Source organism: Anabas testudineus, chromosome 24 (assembly GCF_900324465.2).
Source record: "Anabas testudineus chromosome 24, fAnaTes1.2, whole genome shotgun sequence".
In the NCBI taxonomy this organism is placed as follows: domain Eukaryota; kingdom Metazoa; phylum Chordata; class Actinopteri; order Anabantiformes; family Anabantidae; genus Anabas; species Anabas testudineus.
In genome coordinates, this window is record NC_046632.1 from 13150393 (window position 1) to 13169078 (window position 18686).

The 18686-nt window shown below is 39.8% G+C and overlaps 2 protein-coding genes across 3 annotated transcripts; one reads left to right on the top strand and one right to left on the bottom strand.

The window, feature by feature from the left end:
• The first annotated feature begins 25 nt into the window (after positions 1-25).
• Positions 26-3195, top strand: atp6v1d (ATPase H+ transporting V1 subunit D). The gene is made up of 9 exons (XM_026341235.1): positions 26-247; positions 1051-1168; positions 1420-1499; positions 1585-1652; positions 1760-1804; positions 1901-2004; positions 2156-2222; positions 2300-2378; positions 2512-3195. Exons 1-9 carry the CDS (start codon positions 207-209, stop codon positions 2654-2656), a joined length of 747 nt encoding a protein of 248 aa, XP_026197020.1. The 5' UTR covers positions 26-206; the 3' UTR covers positions 2657-3195.
• A 236-nt stretch (positions 3196-3431) lies between these two features.
• Positions 3432-17596, bottom strand: mpp5b (membrane protein, palmitoylated 5b (MAGUK p55 subfamily member 5)). Of its 2 annotated transcripts, none has more exons than XM_026340669.1 (14): positions 17401-17596; positions 14207-14678; positions 13273-13481; positions 11127-11204; positions 9155-9262; positions 8542-8703; positions 7517-7594; positions 7240-7423; positions 6348-6416; positions 6093-6164; positions 5318-5479; positions 4939-5141; positions 4538-4648; positions 3432-4374 (listed from the first exon to the last, which is right to left on the bottom strand). In XM_026340669.1, exons 2-14 carry the CDS (start codon positions 14532-14534, stop codon positions 4198-4200), a joined length of 1941 nt encoding a protein of 646 aa, XP_026196454.1. In that variant the 5' UTR covers positions 14535-14678; positions 17401-17596; the 3' UTR covers positions 3432-4197. The 2 variants fall into 2 exon arrangements, with proteins under 2 accessions (XP_026196454.1, XP_026196453.1); XM_026340668.1 differs by having other exon boundaries at positions 9155-9274.
• Between the last annotated feature and the right edge of the window lie 1090 nt (positions 17597-18686).

The window sequence follows — 18686 nt, forward strand, 5'->3', positions numbered from 1 at the left end:
TCGCTTCGATCACATGACCAGAGACCAGCTGATCACCACGGACGGAGTCGGACAAGATCACGATCATCAGCTCCTTCTATGCGGCTTATCCTGCACGAAAAATAGCCGTTTTTGCAATTAAACTACACTAAAACCTAACGCGTCGGTGTTAGTTTTAGGGACTGAGGTAAACAGAAGAGAGTAATCATCGATCAAAAGACGAGAAGATGTCTGGAAAAGACAGGATCGACATATTCCCTTCCAGAATGTAAGCAGCTTGTTTGCTAGCTAGTTGCTGTCTCCCTGCAGCTGTTTAATCATCTAAAATAATGATCTTTGGTTGATTTTCTACTTTTTAGTCTGTCAGATGTAGGATTTCCTGCTCTCATCTTCATCTATCCCTCACAAAGGAATGACAGTTTTGTTCCACATCGTGATCTACGCACAATTTTAGTTTATATCAGTCCTGGGTTGCTGTTTAAAAGAGGAAGAGTACTACTTTTGTCATGTGATGTTTCTAATATCATCCAAGTGTGAGCTGTCACTTTGAGAAGGTGTGTGAAACATACTGACCTCCAAAGAGTACAAACCTTGACTTTAACATGGTGTAACTTGAGTATGTACTGGTTACAGTAGTTTCCTGTGTTGTCTGCAAGGTCGAGTCATTTCACTACTACACTGATTCAGTCATATTCAACTTTTGAAATCCCTTTGTGTGTGAGAAAAAAACAACAACTGGAGAATGGTTGTTTGAAGGGTTTTTGACCTGTATATGATTAAAATGTTTTGTGTTACAAACTGATGAAGTACTAATCCTTGTTTGCAAAGGTCATTGAACTGTGATATGTAGCATTTAGAACAGCTCAGCTTCTTTGAAACAATAAGAATTACTATTTGTGTAATGCCGATCTGTAACACAGACATAAATATGTTGTGTATGAATCCTCTTTTGTCAAATATCATGACCTATGGAAAACTCTTCCACTTGTAACAGGTGATCTGAAGGTATGGCGAAATATACTGTATAATATAATATGGTTTGGCATGACTAGGTTTTGTTTGGTGTTGCAGGGCCCAGACCATCATGAAAGCTCGACTGAAAGGGGCACAAACTGGCCGCAACCTGCTCAAGAAGAAGTCTGACGCCCTCTCCATGCGCTTCCGTCAGATCCTTCGCAAAATCATCGAAGTCAGTTCAAATTCGCTGATAATTAACTTAGTTCTTCTGCATTTTACATAAAATTTCACGTTACTCAGGTTCACCTTACTATGAATGTAGACCAAATAGAAATTGTTACTAATATTAATAGGATGTAAAAAAAATAATGCCCCTTAGACTAATTAAGAAAACCAGATCTATTAATTTCAACTAGATATTTCGGTGTTCATTCCTAACTATTTCCTAAAGGTAGGTTTTGTCTTCTTATCTCTGTCCTTTAGACTAAGACTAAGATGGGAGAGGTGATGAGAGAGGCGGCCTTCTCTTTGGCTGAAGCCAAATTTGCAGCTGGAGACTTCAGGTGAGAATCACAATAAGATGATGTCATGTGGTATTACCTTTAGTACAGATGTGCGTATGAACAGCATCTGTCATTGTGTCCACAGCACCACTGTTATCCAGAATGTCAACAAAGCCCAGGTGAAGGTCCGAGCCAAAAAGGACAATGTGGCAGGTTAGCTTAAAAATGACATCTTTTCTTTATCTTTTAATTATTGTTGCTGAGTGACAGGAGCCAGGACTTGTTATAATGCGTCTTTTCACTGTTTATTTTCCTTACAGGTGTTACTCTACCTGTTTTTGAGCACTACCAAGAAGGCGGGGACAGTAAGTCATGCCTCACTTACTCATCTGGACATAACTAAACAAATAAACTGGTTTTATGAGGATTGAGTGACAGTGAGTTCTCACTGTGTCTGTCAGGTTATGAGCTGACCGGTCTGGCCAGAGGAGGAGAGCAGCTCTCCAGGTTGAAGAGGAACTATGCCAGGGCTGTTGAGCTGCTCGTGGAGTTGGCCTCCTTACAGGTAGGTGGTGCTGTTACAATGGTGTCATGATTCATTCATTTCAGCTTTAATTAACACATTGACATGATGCTACTTTAATAACTTCAAAATGCTTATTAATGTACTACAATTTTTACTCTGTATTTAACATTTGGACACTTTTCGTCCACAGACATCCTTTGTCACTCTGGATGAAGCCATCAAGATTACCAACCGCCGTGTGAATGCTATTGAGCATGGTAAATTCACACTTCTCCTCAAAGAATTTCAGAGGAAATATTTTTATAGCTGAACTAATCGTTAATCCACTTTGCAGTAATTATTCCCAGGATTGATCGCACTCTCACCTACATCATCACAGAACTGGATGAGAGAGAACGAGAGGAGTTCTACAGGTAAACATGCTGACAGAAATTAGTTTGAAGTGTCTAAACTTACACTGAGGTTTTTACAGTTTAACACAATATTATCTACAAAAAAATAAGGTTGTTCTATTATCAACTTAACCATCTTTTCCTGCTGTTCCAGGCTGAAGAAGATCCAGGAGAAGAAGAAGCAGCTCAGGGAAAGGACAGACAAGGAGATTGCAGCTCGTCTGGCTAAGCTGGGTCCCATAGCAGAGCCGGCTAACATGCTGACAGAGGAGACAGATGAAGACCTGCTGTTTGAGTGACATGCTTCTTCAGGCCAAAAGTCCCTGATATCACCAATCATCATATTTATTCTGTGCCTCTCTGGCCATATCTACGTCTTCTAATTGAAATGAGGACGTTGTTTTTGTGTTATTTGTGTGTGATGAATCGTTGTCCCAGTGCTGATAGGAAGTGTTTGTTTCCAGATTTGTCACTGTACAGAAGTGTTGTCGCTTCACTGTTAAACCATAATCAAAATATTAAGATTATAAATATGTGAAGGGAGTGAAATTAAGAAGAAGCATTCCATGTGAGTGATCGGCTTGTAAATACTTCTGTTTTCTCACAATCTGTAGGGCCATCGCATGCTGTAAAGCTTAAAGTGGTTGTAGTTTTCAATGAGTGTGTGAGTCCTTGTTGTGGAAGCATGTCCTGCTGCTGACCTCATATCACGGGGTTGCTGTTACCTCATGTGAGGATGTTACACCAGAACCCCCAGTGTGACCCCACCCACTGTAAAATAAGTGTGCAAGTCGGTAAAGCCCAACACTTCATCCCAATAAACATGTTCAATAGTCAACCATTGCCTGCTTGTCTTCTTAAGAAGCTTTTCTCTTAACTTGTGCTGCGGAGGATTCAGGTAACCAGGTTAGGTGAGGAATGGGGAATTGCAAAATATAAAATAAAACTCGCTATAAAACTTGTTATATCACGCATCCTGTGATATAACGATATAAAGACATTGCAAAGATGAATCAGTGCATACAGTTTGTACATTTGTATATATATATATATATATATATATATCCAGTTTTATTAACACTTTATTTTCCTGAACTTTTACCCTGCAAAGAAACAATACTGTTAAAGTTACACTAAACTATATGAAGTTTTGTTTGTCCAATACTGGTAAAAAACAATCTCAACAGTACTCACAGCATGATATTATTGCTCATATTATACAATATCAGAGACAAAACCTTATATTTAAAGTTTGTTTAAACATAGAACGGCAGAAAAATAATACTGACACTGGTGTAGTACCACAAACTGTAGAGTACAGAGCATTTTCTCTTACTTATTTCTGAATGGAAGACGTTACACTGCAGCCACTTTTAACACAAGTGCTTCTTCTGGCATAAAGACGTCTTGGACTTTTGCAGGCAGCCATTCAATAATTGCAACATCAACACTCTTTCAGTTAAGTGTATCGTTTTGCATATCAAGCAAAATGTAATGATAAAATATTTTATCTAGAAAATATATATTTACATTTATAAATAACTATTAAGAATACAATAGAAATTTCTATTTGTTTGGTAAATGACTTTTCATAAATCTCAAATGAACAAGAAACCACAGAAAGAAAAAAACACACACACCAACAAAAAGAAATGTAAGAAACTCGAGTCCGTCCCTGCGATGTGGTAACAATCACCTCCAACAAACAAGGAGAAAGTGCAAGTGAGAAACCAGTGAAGATTTACCACTCTCCCTTATTTTACTATCTCCAGGACAATGCACGCTGTTTTTCACATTACCTTCGTCCTCCCTAAGATTCCTTACAGAGACCATGTGACCTCTAGCACAGCCAAGAGGTGGGCACCCACTGTGGCTCAGTGTCCAGCTTGTCAATCAGCCTGCGTAGCTCGTGGAAAGCTTGATCTGGATCCATGTTTACTATGGTTGCGTCAAAGAAGTGGCCAAAGTTGTGCTCCATTTCACGGGCCTTTTCGATGACCTCCTTCAGCTCCTCTGGCTGTGCATGGAAAACGAGACATGAATTTAAGAACACGAGGGGGACTAACTACTCAAGATTAATTTAATTTTGCAATATATAATCTGAAATGTGTAACAAACTATGACATTTCTACCATGTATAAAAGTGTGAAATACACATTTTCATGCTGTAAAATGGATACCTTTGGTGTTTTGCCCTCTGTGGCCAGTAGGGTGCGTAGTCTTTCTTGAGAAGGAGGGGCGATGAAGATGACATATGGCTTGAGGTTGGAAGACCTCAACACTCGAAGTGACTGATGAGTGGAAGTTCAGAACCATACAAGCAAAAGATTAAAATGAGACCACACCAAGCACTACTATGGTTTCTTCTTGTTTTTGTTACTATAAAAAAGTTTGCTATATCGGACAGACGTAAGGACTTTTTATCAAGCAAAAAACAATGTGAGATTTTTGTACAGGATATAAAAAGGTGTAATTATATTCTGGCCAAGCCACAGTGATCAAGATCAAAACAGAGTGGGGTTTGTAATTAACATGTTAGACAGAAACATGGCTCGTCAGTCACAAGAACTCAGGCTCCTACCCTGGTGTGAAGGCAAAGCAAACAGATGCGTCCAGAGTTGATAACGTGTCGGACCGAGTCTGTGCTGGTGCCATACAAGGCCTTCTCATATTCGCCTGACTCAATGAACTTCCCTGCTGCCAAGTCAGTTTCAAAGGCAGACCGACTCACAAAATGGTACTCACGACCATTTCGTTCATGTATCCTTGAGTTTCTGGTTGTGTCTGGGCCATGAAAAGAAATAATTCATAGTTTCATTTGAGTTAATGCAAGAAACTCCTCTTGTTTAAAATGTGTCATTTCCTTAGAATTTTTTGACAATGTAACCAAGTTTTTTTCTTCTTCTAACACAATTGTATATTTAATATGCATCTCGGACCTTCAAAAAACACGGACTTACGTGGAACAGCGACAGCAAACCTTTCTGGTTCAATGGACAGAAGCCTTCGTCGTAGCTCATCGTGACCACTGTTCGTCGGACCAATCAGAGCTACAGGACGTTTACGATTGGCTGGCTGGTGGTAAAGGGACATCTCCTCGTAGGTCAGGATGTCATCATAGTCTGAAGATACAGAAAGGCAGGGGTTAATGATACACTCCTGAACAACATACCAAATCCCTTCTAGCTCTTGAGCTGCTATTTTGTATCTAAATCTGACCTCTGACCTTTGTGTGGAGGTGAGAGGAAGGTCTACAGGAGACCACACAGTGTTATTAGTGGTTTGCTTAGATTCTGTTTTTTCAGTGCCTCCCTTTGAGATCTTGGTTCATATGCTCAGCTATACACACAGAAAATACACAACCACAGTTGTGCAGTTGGTCAGGGGGCATTATGTGCATCCATGTATAACTGTGTGAAACAAAAATGCCACAGGTCCCTCCAAGCCATTTATGTGCCTGCTACACACCTGTTGGTGCCTCCCTTATCCTGTCTGTGAAGACAGGACTAAAGACTAATCTGACCTGTGACACATGGAGTCTGGACAAGCTGCTGTGACAACGACAAGATGTGTTAACTCTGGCTAACGTGTGAGGTTAATACTAACAATGTGTGGACACGAGTGGAAGTGTCTGTCACAGGTGGTAAATGAGGAGCGACAGTGGTAGACGTGACTTGTCTAGCACCTTCTTAAACCACAAACCCACCTATTAAACTACTGATGAGAAATTCTTACCAGTGTTTTTGCTAAAGTTTGATGTGCTCTTCTTCCTCTGTTTCTTGTTCTTCTTTGGATACCAAAGCTTCCCTTAAAAAAGTAAAACATATTCAGGTTTTAAAGGCAGATTGTCATTTAACTTTGTTACAATTCTCTCGACTCTAAAAGTTGTATTTTCACACGAGTCACAGTGAATGCTATATGTTTTATGTTTGAGTTTGCAAGTCAACTGTGTTTTTAAAACCACACTGTGTCTCAACATGGTCCATTCACCTTGATGCTCCCGACTCCTGTCAGTTATCGTTTTTTTCAAGGTCTCTCTCTGTTGCTGGAAGCTTTTCCCTGAGAAAAGCAAACAGAAAAAAAGTCAGCTACCTAACAGACTCACAAATCTAGTGTTCTTTCCATTTATAAAGTAGACAAAGTTCAAAATGTGATTAAATACTTAACTGGTGATGAACAAAATGTCTGACATAGTTATTATTTAACCTAGAATTATTATTCATACTCTTCCTAGACATTTCAGGCGTGCTGAAGAACAGGCGAAGCCATGGCCCACTTTCCATTTCCAGTGCTTAACCTCTTTTTCTTCCAGCCACAACAGGCCAGGTCAAAGAGTAATCACAAATAAGGTGTTTGTTTTAATCTGCTTGATGTGGCAGATGGGTGGTGTTTCCTGCCAAGATCGTTCATGTAGCCAGATTAGTTATTAGTCACAGATAGGCAGGTGCTTTTCTGTGACTGCGAACTACTACGGATGGAGGTAATAAACAACCTGTCAGTATATTATGCGGGATTAGCTTTTAGCTTTAATATGTTTAGCTTATATTACTTCATATACCATTCATGTTATGTATGTTTCATGAATTTCACTTACAAAGGTTTGGGTGGTCAATGGCTGTTGGTGATAAGTGTAGGGAAATAATTAACTGAAGAAGAATGCTTTTATACAGTCTACAAAAACTGTGGGTGACATATTCTGCTAAATTACACTGACAGATTTTATTGTTTTGTGCGATGTATATGACCACTAGCCTGTATTAAAAATAAAGAAAGTGACGAACACAAACTTGCCTATGATTCTTTTATATTTTATAATGGGTACTGTAGTATGGCCTTGTAAAACAAGCTAAATATTAATATTCAGCTGTAGTATGATTCACACCTGGAATGAGTCCAGCCAGGGGCTGGTTGTCCTCATCTCCATCCCTGTAGGCCTGCCACCAATTAGGGTCGTCCTGGCTAAGGACGTGGAGGATGTCTCCCTTCTGGAAGGACAAGCCCAGCTCTCGACATGGCACAAAGGCGTCATCAGAGGGGTCGTAGTCAAAGTAAGCTCGTACATGCATCTGAAAATGAGGTTGAAAGTGTCAACTTTGGTGCTGCATGCCGACAGGCATTCTCTCTCACTCTCGCTTATGCACATATCATAAGAGACTTACCACAGTCTGTCTGTGCGCCGCAGGTTTAACTTGAGAGCTCGGGACGAGAAGGAAGGTCAGAGTGCCGTGCATTTGTTGCTGAAGAAAAAGATTAAATCCAATGAATTAAGCATGGTCAGTAATCCTTTTCCATAAAATAACTAAATTATCACTCATACTTTTACTGATATACACATTTTCAGAACCAGCAGCTCTAGTATTTAGGTGAAAGAACGCACATCTGAATTTGGCACAAGAAATTACTGGTATTAGAATTTCCAGAATAAATACAAAGTTGGATTTCCAAGGAAAACCAAAATGAGAGGAAAGATCAGGTCTCCAGCAACACTTCTAACAACTTTGTTTTTAGACCAGGGCTTTTCAGGTCATGGCCTTCATCAAGTAAAAAGTATTGTACGTAGCAAAAAAGATTAATAAGGAGGCAGATGGTAAGTCTCTTGTTGATTGAAATAATGTATGACTTAGACTAGGAGAGGTCTGGTGAATGTGGTGGATTCTAAAACCAACCTACAAAGCACCAAACACCATAAAGCAGTCCAAAGACAAGCAAACAAGTTGCAACAAAACAATACAATGATTTTGACAGACCCTGGCCACCGCACATTGGTCTCATAATAAGTTATTTTATAATCCAAGTGTTGCTGGAGAACCAATGTTTCCATAAAATACTGTAAATGCAGTCAGCACTCAGCGGTAATTTTTATTATTCTCCAAAGATAAAACTGATCTCTTAAACCCACAAATATCACTGATATCAAATAAATCTTGCATTAACCTAGAGGTAGATATGCATTGTAGATAAACTCTGTCACGAGCTACGATGTATGATCACCCTTTATGTCTATTGCCTTTTATAGGATTAAATGTACATAATATTTACCTGTCTGTAGCCTATTCCTAAATTAATGCCTATGAAATTAAAGTAGAGAGTAACAGCACTACTCTGCCATGAACTACTGTGCAGTAAATAATGAACAGAGCACTGGGAGTTTCTGGGCACCATTCGAACAGGCCCTGGTCTTTACCAGTAAGTCATGGACTTCATTGACATGTTTCCCACGTAAAGGAATCCCATTAATTTCCAGGATCTCATCTCCCTCACTGAGGAGGCCGCTCCGCTCTGCTGCTCCTCCTTTCACCACACGACTCACCACCACACTGTCCATATCATTTCGTACTGTTGCACCCTGATGGCCAAAAACAAACAAACACACACACACACAGACAGAATATGACAGATAACACTAGATAATTATCATGTAATAGAAATGCAACATCTCAAACCAATAATCTTTTAAATGACACAGAACAGAGAGAAACAAGTCTGCTAAAAGCAGAAGGTGAAGCCACAGCTAATATGTCATAAACTGATACACACTGTGAAAACCTTTATGTCATTATAAATGTTTCTGGTTGGATGTCTGGAACTAAAACCAACAGATGTTTTACTGCCCTGTTGTTTCGTGGCTACACAGACAACCACCTCATACACCTGATTCTCTGCTTTGACTTGTGTAGCCCAACATTCGCCAAGTTAATTAAAGAGTCGTTTAAATGCCTGAGACATGGTGAAAATGTAGGAAGAAATAAGAAAACAGTAGGCCTGAGGTTAAAAAAGACTAATAGTTGATGTCCTACCAAAGGAGTGTCGAGGGCCTTTTCCAGCCGCACCAGTTTAACTGTCTCTCCAAGGTACTGGGTCACATTTTCCTCTGCCATTTCCTGCACTGCCACGCTGTCATGGGCCTGCATCAGTGCCTGCCACATAAAACAAATACAGATACCCACATAGAGACACACAGTATGTACATAACAGACATTTTACAAACACAGAACAGACAGATACAAAGACAGACAAATAATGGAGGAGGCAGAGTCAGGTAAAGAGCAGAATGCAGGATGATGTTCATTGTAAAAGATATGGTTGGAATGGAAATTAAATCATTATAAATCTAACGCACTTTTGGTCAAAATGTTTATGGCTTGTATTTGTTAATATAAAGTAATGGCCAAACAAGTTTCCAAACTCTTTACCTTACTGTAGACACGCACCTGCTACCCTAAGCCTATCCATCCCTCATCTTTGTTAACAAGACCTGTCAGCAAACCCATCTCGGCCAGAAATAATATAAAGCTTGCTTCTTCACTTCATTGAACATGACAAGTGTTCCGTACCCAACAATTAATAACCGTCAGTCCAAATTAGTTTCTCTATCCTGCAGCAGAGGGGACCCGAGAGAGCAGAGACCGGACTAAGCTGTGGCGTACACACAATCTGTCTTAATCTCCCCGTGCATTTAGGAGTCAGGATCCACCTCCATTAATCATCAAACACCTTCACTGCTCATGAGGAAAATCTGTCCTAGAAAATGGTGAATGCAGGACAGGTGGACTGAAGGAGACCCCCTTACTCTCACACACATACCTGTCTCTATTAGTTTTGAGTATGAGGTTGTCTACCTCTACAGACTACAGGGTGACTCACATGGTCCTATTTTCCCTGCGGAAAAACCAACATAATTGGTTCCACTTTCTGTGCCACAAGGTCAGACTCTTATCACATCACATGGTACCTGCTGGCTGCATGGTTCTGAATAAGTGGAGGGATTAACAGGCCAGTGGGAAAACTTTAGATCAGATGGTCACAAGAATAAAACATTAGACCCCTGGTGCTATTATGTCAGGACCTACAACTTTCACAGTTTTCCACAGTGGAGTCATGTACCTGAGGCCTTTTTCCATCTTACTGCCTTATGAATGGATAGACAGTCTGATAGTGTGACTTAACTTTTCCTAAACAAAAATTACTGAGACTTAAACTGACAAATGTGGAGCATCAGTAGTTTAAGCAATACCAAAGCACTACAATTTGATTTTCTGCTCTTTTTATGTTGATATGCAAAATACTTGCCAATGTCCTACCAAGTAGACACAAAGACGAGCAAAATCCAGCTTGTAAGGCTTTTTATAATGTGACTCTTTGTACAGCTGTGGCCTGCCTGTACCTGTGATGCCTAATCGTTTCTGTAAAGATGGAGCACGTGGCACACCTAAAAGGAACATCTTAATTGTCCAGTCAGCCAGCTACGCCAACAGCAGTCTTGGCAATGGTAAGGTAAGATCATTACTAAACAGGTTGAATCGAACATCCTTTAACTAAACCTAGTGCATGACATAGACAGAGACATAAGCAGCAGTCTTCTACTCCACTGTGACAATGACAATCTTGCTCACAACTAAATATTAATAATAGTTTAATAGTAATATTTAACCTTTTTCTAAATTATTAACTACATGCCTTCTTACAGCCTAGTTTAAAGCACGACCTTTATTGAGACCAACTAGTTAAAACTTTAGAGCACCTTAGTGATGCAATTTTGAAGAAATGGACTGTTGCTGTCCACTGTAATTGAGATCTTAAATGCTCTTCATAATTTATGAATTTCTCTATACATTAACCTGACCTCTGACATTAAAGTGGAAAATGCAGGGGGATTAATTACCCTATTAGAATCAGTACAATATAACAATACTTATATTTTCATTAGTATAATTATTACATAAGGTGATAATGATGCAGTAAATCATAGCTAGGAAGCTGATTCCTGACCTGCAGATGAGGATTTGTGAGCAGAGTCTTGAGCTCCACGCCTTCCTTCTGTTGGCTGGACTGGAGAATCTTCTGCACCTGGACAGAAAGACACATACGGTGATATGGTGAACCAAGACATATGAACAGGGGACAGGCTAACAACCAGGTCAAAGTTAAACTAAAACATGTAACATATTTAACATAATAAAATGTACTTCAAAAATCTCTTCATTTCTCTTCTATAGACTCAAGTTAAAGGAAAGTACAGTATTTTACTTAAAACACTAAAACTACAAAACTATTGAGTCAGATTTAAGTCTAAGTCCTGTGACGCAGGTCCCATAAACACTAAAAAACTAAATATGGAGCATGATTTCGTGGTCAGACGTTTTAATAGCTAAACTGTCTGCAGTGTCGACAAACATTCCACTCTGCTTCATTTTCATTCTTGTCTCTTTTCTCTTTCCTGTGACACTATTTTTGTCACAGGGTTCTTGTGTTGTTATTTGCTGGTAGGATGCTTTCGTTGTGGCTTAAGAGTTAACTGAATCCTGACAGTAGGCCTTTAGGCGGTCTGCTGCTGCATCTTTCTGCCTCGTCCTCGTCAACTTCTGTTTAGAGCTTAGTTCATCCATTATACTAATCGAAGCTCTCACTAACAAGGTGACGCACTTTCCCCTCCCCCCCAGCAGTGCAGTGCCTCGGCCCACGCCGTTGTAAGCTGCTGGACTTTCTTTTTCTGGTCGTCCAGATCCTGGCCTCCTTCCTGCGGTGTGCTGGGCCACTCAGCCAGCACCAAGAGCTGCTGGGAGATTAGTTTACCCAATGGCCAAACTGACTGTCACTACTGTATTACGCATTGTTAAGCACCTTGCGAGCTTTGCTTGAAGAGTAAGTGTGCACAGTCATTTACTGTAAACATGAAGACAAAGTGTTGTATGTGAGGCAGCATGGATCATTTCAGTCAGCCCCTGTATGTTCAAACTGCTGTTTTTCAAGACTGGAATAGAAACTCTATAACAGTGGTTTGGTGGCCTTTGAATGAACTCACAGCAGCCTACATCAAACTGAGGCCTTATACATCTAGCTAAAAATCACAGTCCAAAAGCCTGACTGAACTTGAAGACCCATATTACATTCTTTCCTGCTACAACTATCATAAGTTGATACTAATAATAACACAGTGACTACTGTGGGTCTGTCAAACATCTAGGTTCAACTTAATTCATAGAAAATCAACACAATTTGAGTTTTTTTTTATTGGAACTAGGCTCTGTGTGACAGGCTGCTTTTGTGCTCTCAACATTCACAGGCTTGGTCCTGCAGGGACACAAGTCAATTACCGGCTTGTATTTTTTCAAGGAAAAAGACAGATGTAGACCTTATGTCACTGTCGACTGGGGCTCAAGAGACAGTACTTCAACTTATTTAAAGATGAAAAGGCAACTGGTCTACAGGAAGATTTGAAAGAAAAAAAAAAGTATCTTTGCAAATAAGTGGAATACCGAACCCCAATTGTACATATTCCCTTCCTTGTTCATCTTAAATACAGAGTATCTCCTATCCTATCCTCTTTTGACCTTAATTCTCTAATTTAATTTGGTTCTTTCTTCTGCTTATTGTTTCCCTTGCTTTCCATATCATTCAGTGCATGGCCTGGGTCCAACAAATCCCTAATTTTACTTTTCACTCACCTTGTTACCCACAAGGCAATTTCTATTACATAATTATTCAAACTGGCATAGCTTTCTTCTTGGCAACTTTGTTGAATTAATCATCACCTCAAGCAAAGATTTTTCATGCTTGATTTAGTTTGTTTAGTTACTTTCCTCACAGAGGTACTTGCCTCTAAGTCCAAACCACAAATTGGCAAGTAAAATCTAAGCATATGCAAAAACATAGAGTCTGTTAGTCTCCTGAGATACAGAATTGGTTTGTGGAATGACTAATTATGTCTAAAAAAATTATAATGAATTATTTATAATTCTAAGGGCATATTCTCCCTCTGTTTATACTGGATCTGTGGACACAAAACCACTTATATTCACTGAGCCCTGTCCAAATTGTCACTGATTTTCCAAAAAACGTCACTGTAACTGTAAATTAAGAGTGCGTCCACTTTTTGTTTCTTTCTGCTTTATCATTAAAACTGTATTATGCATACCTCCTGGCAAAGATCCTGTGCCTGTGACGTGAGGGGTGAGGTGGGACTGACTCTGCTCATCTGCTGGGACACAGCGCAGTAGATAGCGTAGGCATTCCTGAAGTCCTCCTTGGCAAGGAGTTGCATGATCAGATCCACATCCTGCTGGCTCTGTGCATCAGTCAGGCACTGCTGCACCCACTTCAGAGCCTGCATCAGCTCCTCCAATTCTGAGAAAGAGGCACAGAGAGTGAGATGAAAAGAACAGATGCAATGTGTAGCTTCTACATCAGTGTTCAACAGCTAAATCTGAAGCAATTTACAATTTTGTACTGTATGGCAGGCTTCCACCAGTATATTCTACCTGCATCTGGTAAATGGTAAATGGTCTGCACTCATATAGCACTAGCATCTTGCAATTTAGCTTCACAAGTGTTCAAGTTATCTATTATATCAACCATTCTGAAACAAAGTCACTCTGAGCATGTGCATTTCAATCAATAATTAGTTTTGATGACTTTTAGAGATGCAGACATTTAGAATCCAGTGGGACTGGACTTTTGCATCACTCAGATTTTGGCCCAATGCTGTGAGATGTAAGGTACATTTTGATGTAAGATCCTTCTGCTTAGCCACAGACCTTGAGTAAATATAGTGTATATATATATATATATATATATATATAGTATTATTTTTCTGGTTCCAGTAATGTCTGGCTATGTGGAAACAGCAGTGGAAACAAGTAGAAATGGTGAATAGCCATCACCCTCCTCCATCGATGACCTCTGCTCTGCCTGCTCAATAGTCATTGTTTTGATGCCTTTTGTTCTCAATGAATGTTTGTAAAGCCTCACATATCCCTATTCTTTCTGTGATCTCCTTTGTAACCTCCCTTTGACCTTCTTTAACTCCTGTAAAGGTCCTCTAACACTCACCCCCCTTCGTTTTGACTCACCAGCTACAGGGTCCTGGGAGGATGTGTCTTTGGTTGCCTTTTCCTTCCCCTCAAATGTGGGATTGTCAATCCCCACTTTGGGGTTCTGCGACAGCTTCTTGAGCCTCAGTGAAGCGTTGGGGTTGATGTTGTGCTTCTCCCTGTTGTCTTCCTCTCTTCTTTTCCTTAGCTCCTCCTGGTAGTGCTGGATCCTCTCCATGTGGGCATTGCATTGGGGAGATTTAACAAGGGTATTTCCCTCTCCTGGACAGTCCACAGCTCTCTCCCTGTGGCCTTTGGCCTGACCAGGGGCCTCTTGCACATAGCCATTCATATGGGATGTGATCATCCCTGCTGCAGCCGTGTACAGTTCAAACCACCCCAGTGTTTCCTGAGATCTAGTTCAGCGTTATGATACACTGAAACTCTTTAAATAAGGTGCCATATCATTATGGTGAAGGATGTAGTCCTTTATGTTCTCTGATCTGTTATCCTGAAATGCATACAGAATGATTGTCATTTTCCTTATATGCAAGGGCAAATTTGTAAAGTGTAAAACAATAAAGATGAAAACAAATCCCCAACTGTCACTTTTATTGTATGCTTAGAGAACTACGGAGAAGTTAAATGGTTTTTACTACTCTGACAGAGTGATTGATAACTAACAGATGATAAAACTAAATTATAAACTTTAGAGGCTGTGAATAATAAATCTGGGGTAGATGTATTTTCGGATATATAGCATGTTAATTATTTAAAGGTTTGGAGTTTTTTAGATTGCATTACATTCTGAAATATTTTACTGTTTTCAATAAATCATTTTGCAGACTCTGAATGATGAGGGGAATAATGATCTGATTAATCAATAATAAAAATCCTTTTGTTTCAGCTCTAGGGGAAATAATTTGAGAACAGTTTGAACACTTAAAATGTTCTTTCTTATTTTGAAATGTTCTTATTTTGCTGTATTGATTTCAATTGTTAGTTAATTGTGTTTTATATATTATGATGAGCATTTTCTTCCTGTGGATCAATAAAATCAGCTAAAATAATTTTGCATTTGGACACTCACTGCTGCCTTGAGATGCTAGCCAGCTACCTGTTGATCAGGGCTAACATTTGCTCCTCTCTCCTCTCACCTATCACACCACTAATCTAACTGCTAACATGGAAAGCTCTCTGGCCTCAGTCACCCTGAAATCCCTTCACGTCAGACTCAGCCAAACATTTGCTTGGGTGCACCTGTTCCCAATTGTCCTGTCCTTATGAACAGCTTAATCAAAACATCCATCTGTAGCCGGACGGCGTACAGAAGGCTAATTAAAGATATTGTATTGGAATGTTATACTTGACACACCAGATCTGCCAATGTTGTGATTGCTGTGGATTATAATCTATTCTAAGGAGGCTACGTGCATTAATCTGGATTAGCAAATTTGGTAGTATGAGATGTTCACCTGGAGTTTATGTTAGTTCAGTTTAAGGAAATAAACTCATAATATTTCATAAAAACAAGTGCTGAGTAAGGAGTGAAAGTGTTCTTTGCAGGCCAATAAGGAGGATATGTTAGGTTCGGTAGAGCTTAGGTAGAGCCCTCTTTCTCTAACCTGCTATGCTTTAAATAGATTACAGTCCTGACAAATACCTGTGTATTTTCTTTTCCGAAACCAAAATTGTGCATCGTTTCCAAAGTACACTGCCCTGATTATTTTTACTTACTAAGTACCACAAGGATAAAGACAGCTTTGTCAGTCAAAATCACCAGGCTCATGTCATATAGTCACATATAGTCAGTCATCCACTAATGTCAGCTACCACCACATGACAGCCCCCCTCCCTTTCTACCTAATTCCCACAGCTAATTACGTCTGGCAGGTCTATTCCCCTGGCTCTTGGTCCAAGCTCCCAAACCCCTCCCCTGCAGAAGCATTTAGCTTCATTCAGAGGGGCGGTGTGTACCACTGATAAACAGACTGCCAGCGGGCCATCTGTTCCTGTGAGCTTAATTAAACCTGGGATCTCATGTTCTACTCTAGCTCAGCGGCTACACTAGCAGCGGGAGGGATGCTGGGAAGGGACCAAGAGTCTTGGTTAGAAGAATCAGAATAAAGTGAACAATTCCACCTGGACATACAACAACAAACACAGTGATACAAAACATTTGGTCTCTGTTAGGTGCGTGGAACAAGGTTCAGGGCTACTGAAACTTTACAGAGACAGTCATGTGATATCAGACAACAAAGATAGTGTCAATCAAGCTCATATCAGCAAGCCCACTTACTGAATAGGGTGAGGTTACACTAGAAGACCAAAATTAAAAATCCCAGCAGCAGCAAATACAAGATTTAAATATTAAACTAAGAATAAATAATGAAAAGGATCTTAGCAGACTTCAGATCAAATGGGGCAAACCCAGAAAAGTATTACTGTACATAATATAAATAAAAAACATTTTGCTCTCCTACAACTTACTGTTCATCACATTACACACACATTACAATAATTGCACAACATATGTATGAGTAATGTAAAGTGTGTAGAGAACTACTCTAGTAGTGTTATCTTGCTGAATAAGATTTATTTATAGCTCCAGGAAAAATCTCATAAGTGTACCCTGAGTTAAAAATAGTATTTCATACTGGATACTCTAGCAATAGTACTAACTGTGGTTATTGCAGATGTAGGTATACAATATGATACTGTCACACTTTTAATATACAGCCTAGAAACAAAACAACAGACCTTTTTGAGCACCTTAAAGTGACATCTTTGGTCATCTTTATGTCTTTACAAGTGAAATATCCTCAGCTACAGCTATAGTAACTAGTTGAAATTGGTCCCTTTCCAAACTTAGTGTTAACTAGTCTCTGAAAGCCACTTAACTACATGTTTAGCTTCGATCACCAGATCTCTGACTATACTTAGCTACACACTTAGAAATAGACAGAAAAAGACAACAGTCCCTCTCATCTGAGAATATTTTCAGGGTTTAGCAAATAGCATTTTCACGAGATTCACAGCAGCTGTGCAGGAAAACAGTTATTTAGTGCAAAGGAGTAACGGTATAGCAGCAGGAACAGTAAACTTAACCCACCCACACAGTTAGAAAAACATCGTTTATGATTTATATGTGTGAAACTGACAATAGTAGGGACTTTAACAAGCTAGCTTAAAAGCCTAGCAGCGCTGTCCCGTAACAAACTGCGTGTACTCACCCCCGTTAAAGAGCTGGATAAGTCTGAGTGTAAAAGCGGCTATTCCTTTGTAATCCAGCCACCTAAAAATGTGTGTTTAATTCACACACACAGACAGAAAACACACGAGGTCTCTAACGGTGTTCACAGGACGGCGTTGAGCCGCTGCAGTGACTTTAGTCCAGACCCAGTCGGGACATTGAAGGCATCACAGCCCGACGGTGTTTTGAGTGGTCTCCGTGGCAACACGGCGGCTCTGCAGCGCCCCCTCTCTGTCGGACATGTAATGACAACACTGAGCAGGGGGGGCGGAAGTACACAGTCAGTAATGAGTACACACTCTGAAGTACTTTACTTCACAATAACCAGTATTAAACTTCATGCCATGCATATATTATTATACAAGTCCAGAGTAGTTTCGCATGCATATTTCTGCATACATCTCAAATGTCATCATAATTTCTTATGTTCTGAAACTGATCATTTTTAGTAGCGTTAAAATACTACAAAAGTTGACTTTACTACTACACTTGAGTGATGTTATTTATTTTAAAAGCAGGAAAGATGTACTGTACACTCTTTTTATATTTAGCGAAAAAAGATCTCTCTGTTATTACAGAGCTTTAACGTGGAACAAAAACTGCTGGTATAGCTCTATGGTGCATCCTTATTTCACTACCTTTGTTAAAACATACAAATCCTGTCAGCAGGTAACGCTAGTTGAATGTACCGTAAAATCATATGTTGTGCAAAAGTCAGCAGAAGAAACAGGTGAGATTGACCTTTACAAATCCATGTATGTTAGGGCACACAGCTTTAAATAAACATTCAATTAACTTTTTATTTCTTGGCTTGTTTAAGTCCTACAATGACTGACGTAAATGATCCATAAATGCTACAACGGTACTGTTTTTGCTTAACTTCATTCTCACAGCTCCAAAACCTAAATGACTCATCCTGAGTCGTCCTATTCAGAGAGCTGCTGGTGACGTCCAGCCAAGGGCAGGTTCACATGCCCAAGAGGTCAGGAGACTGCTGCGTCACAAAACAAGGACAAACAGCCAATTACACACAACCATGAACAATTTGTACCTCTTTGAGCATGTGGCTCTTGCTCCTATAGGATGAGGGGTGGTGCCCTCTATATTTTGCTATATCAATGCCCAGGGGCCCATTGTAATGGAATCCATCCATGCCTCCAGCCAGTTAAAAAATAATTCAGTGTATTTGCTGGAAAGATGAACCAGTGTTGTATGACACCCGTTCTAAATTAGCTAAATTCCCTCTACATGTTAACATTCCTGATG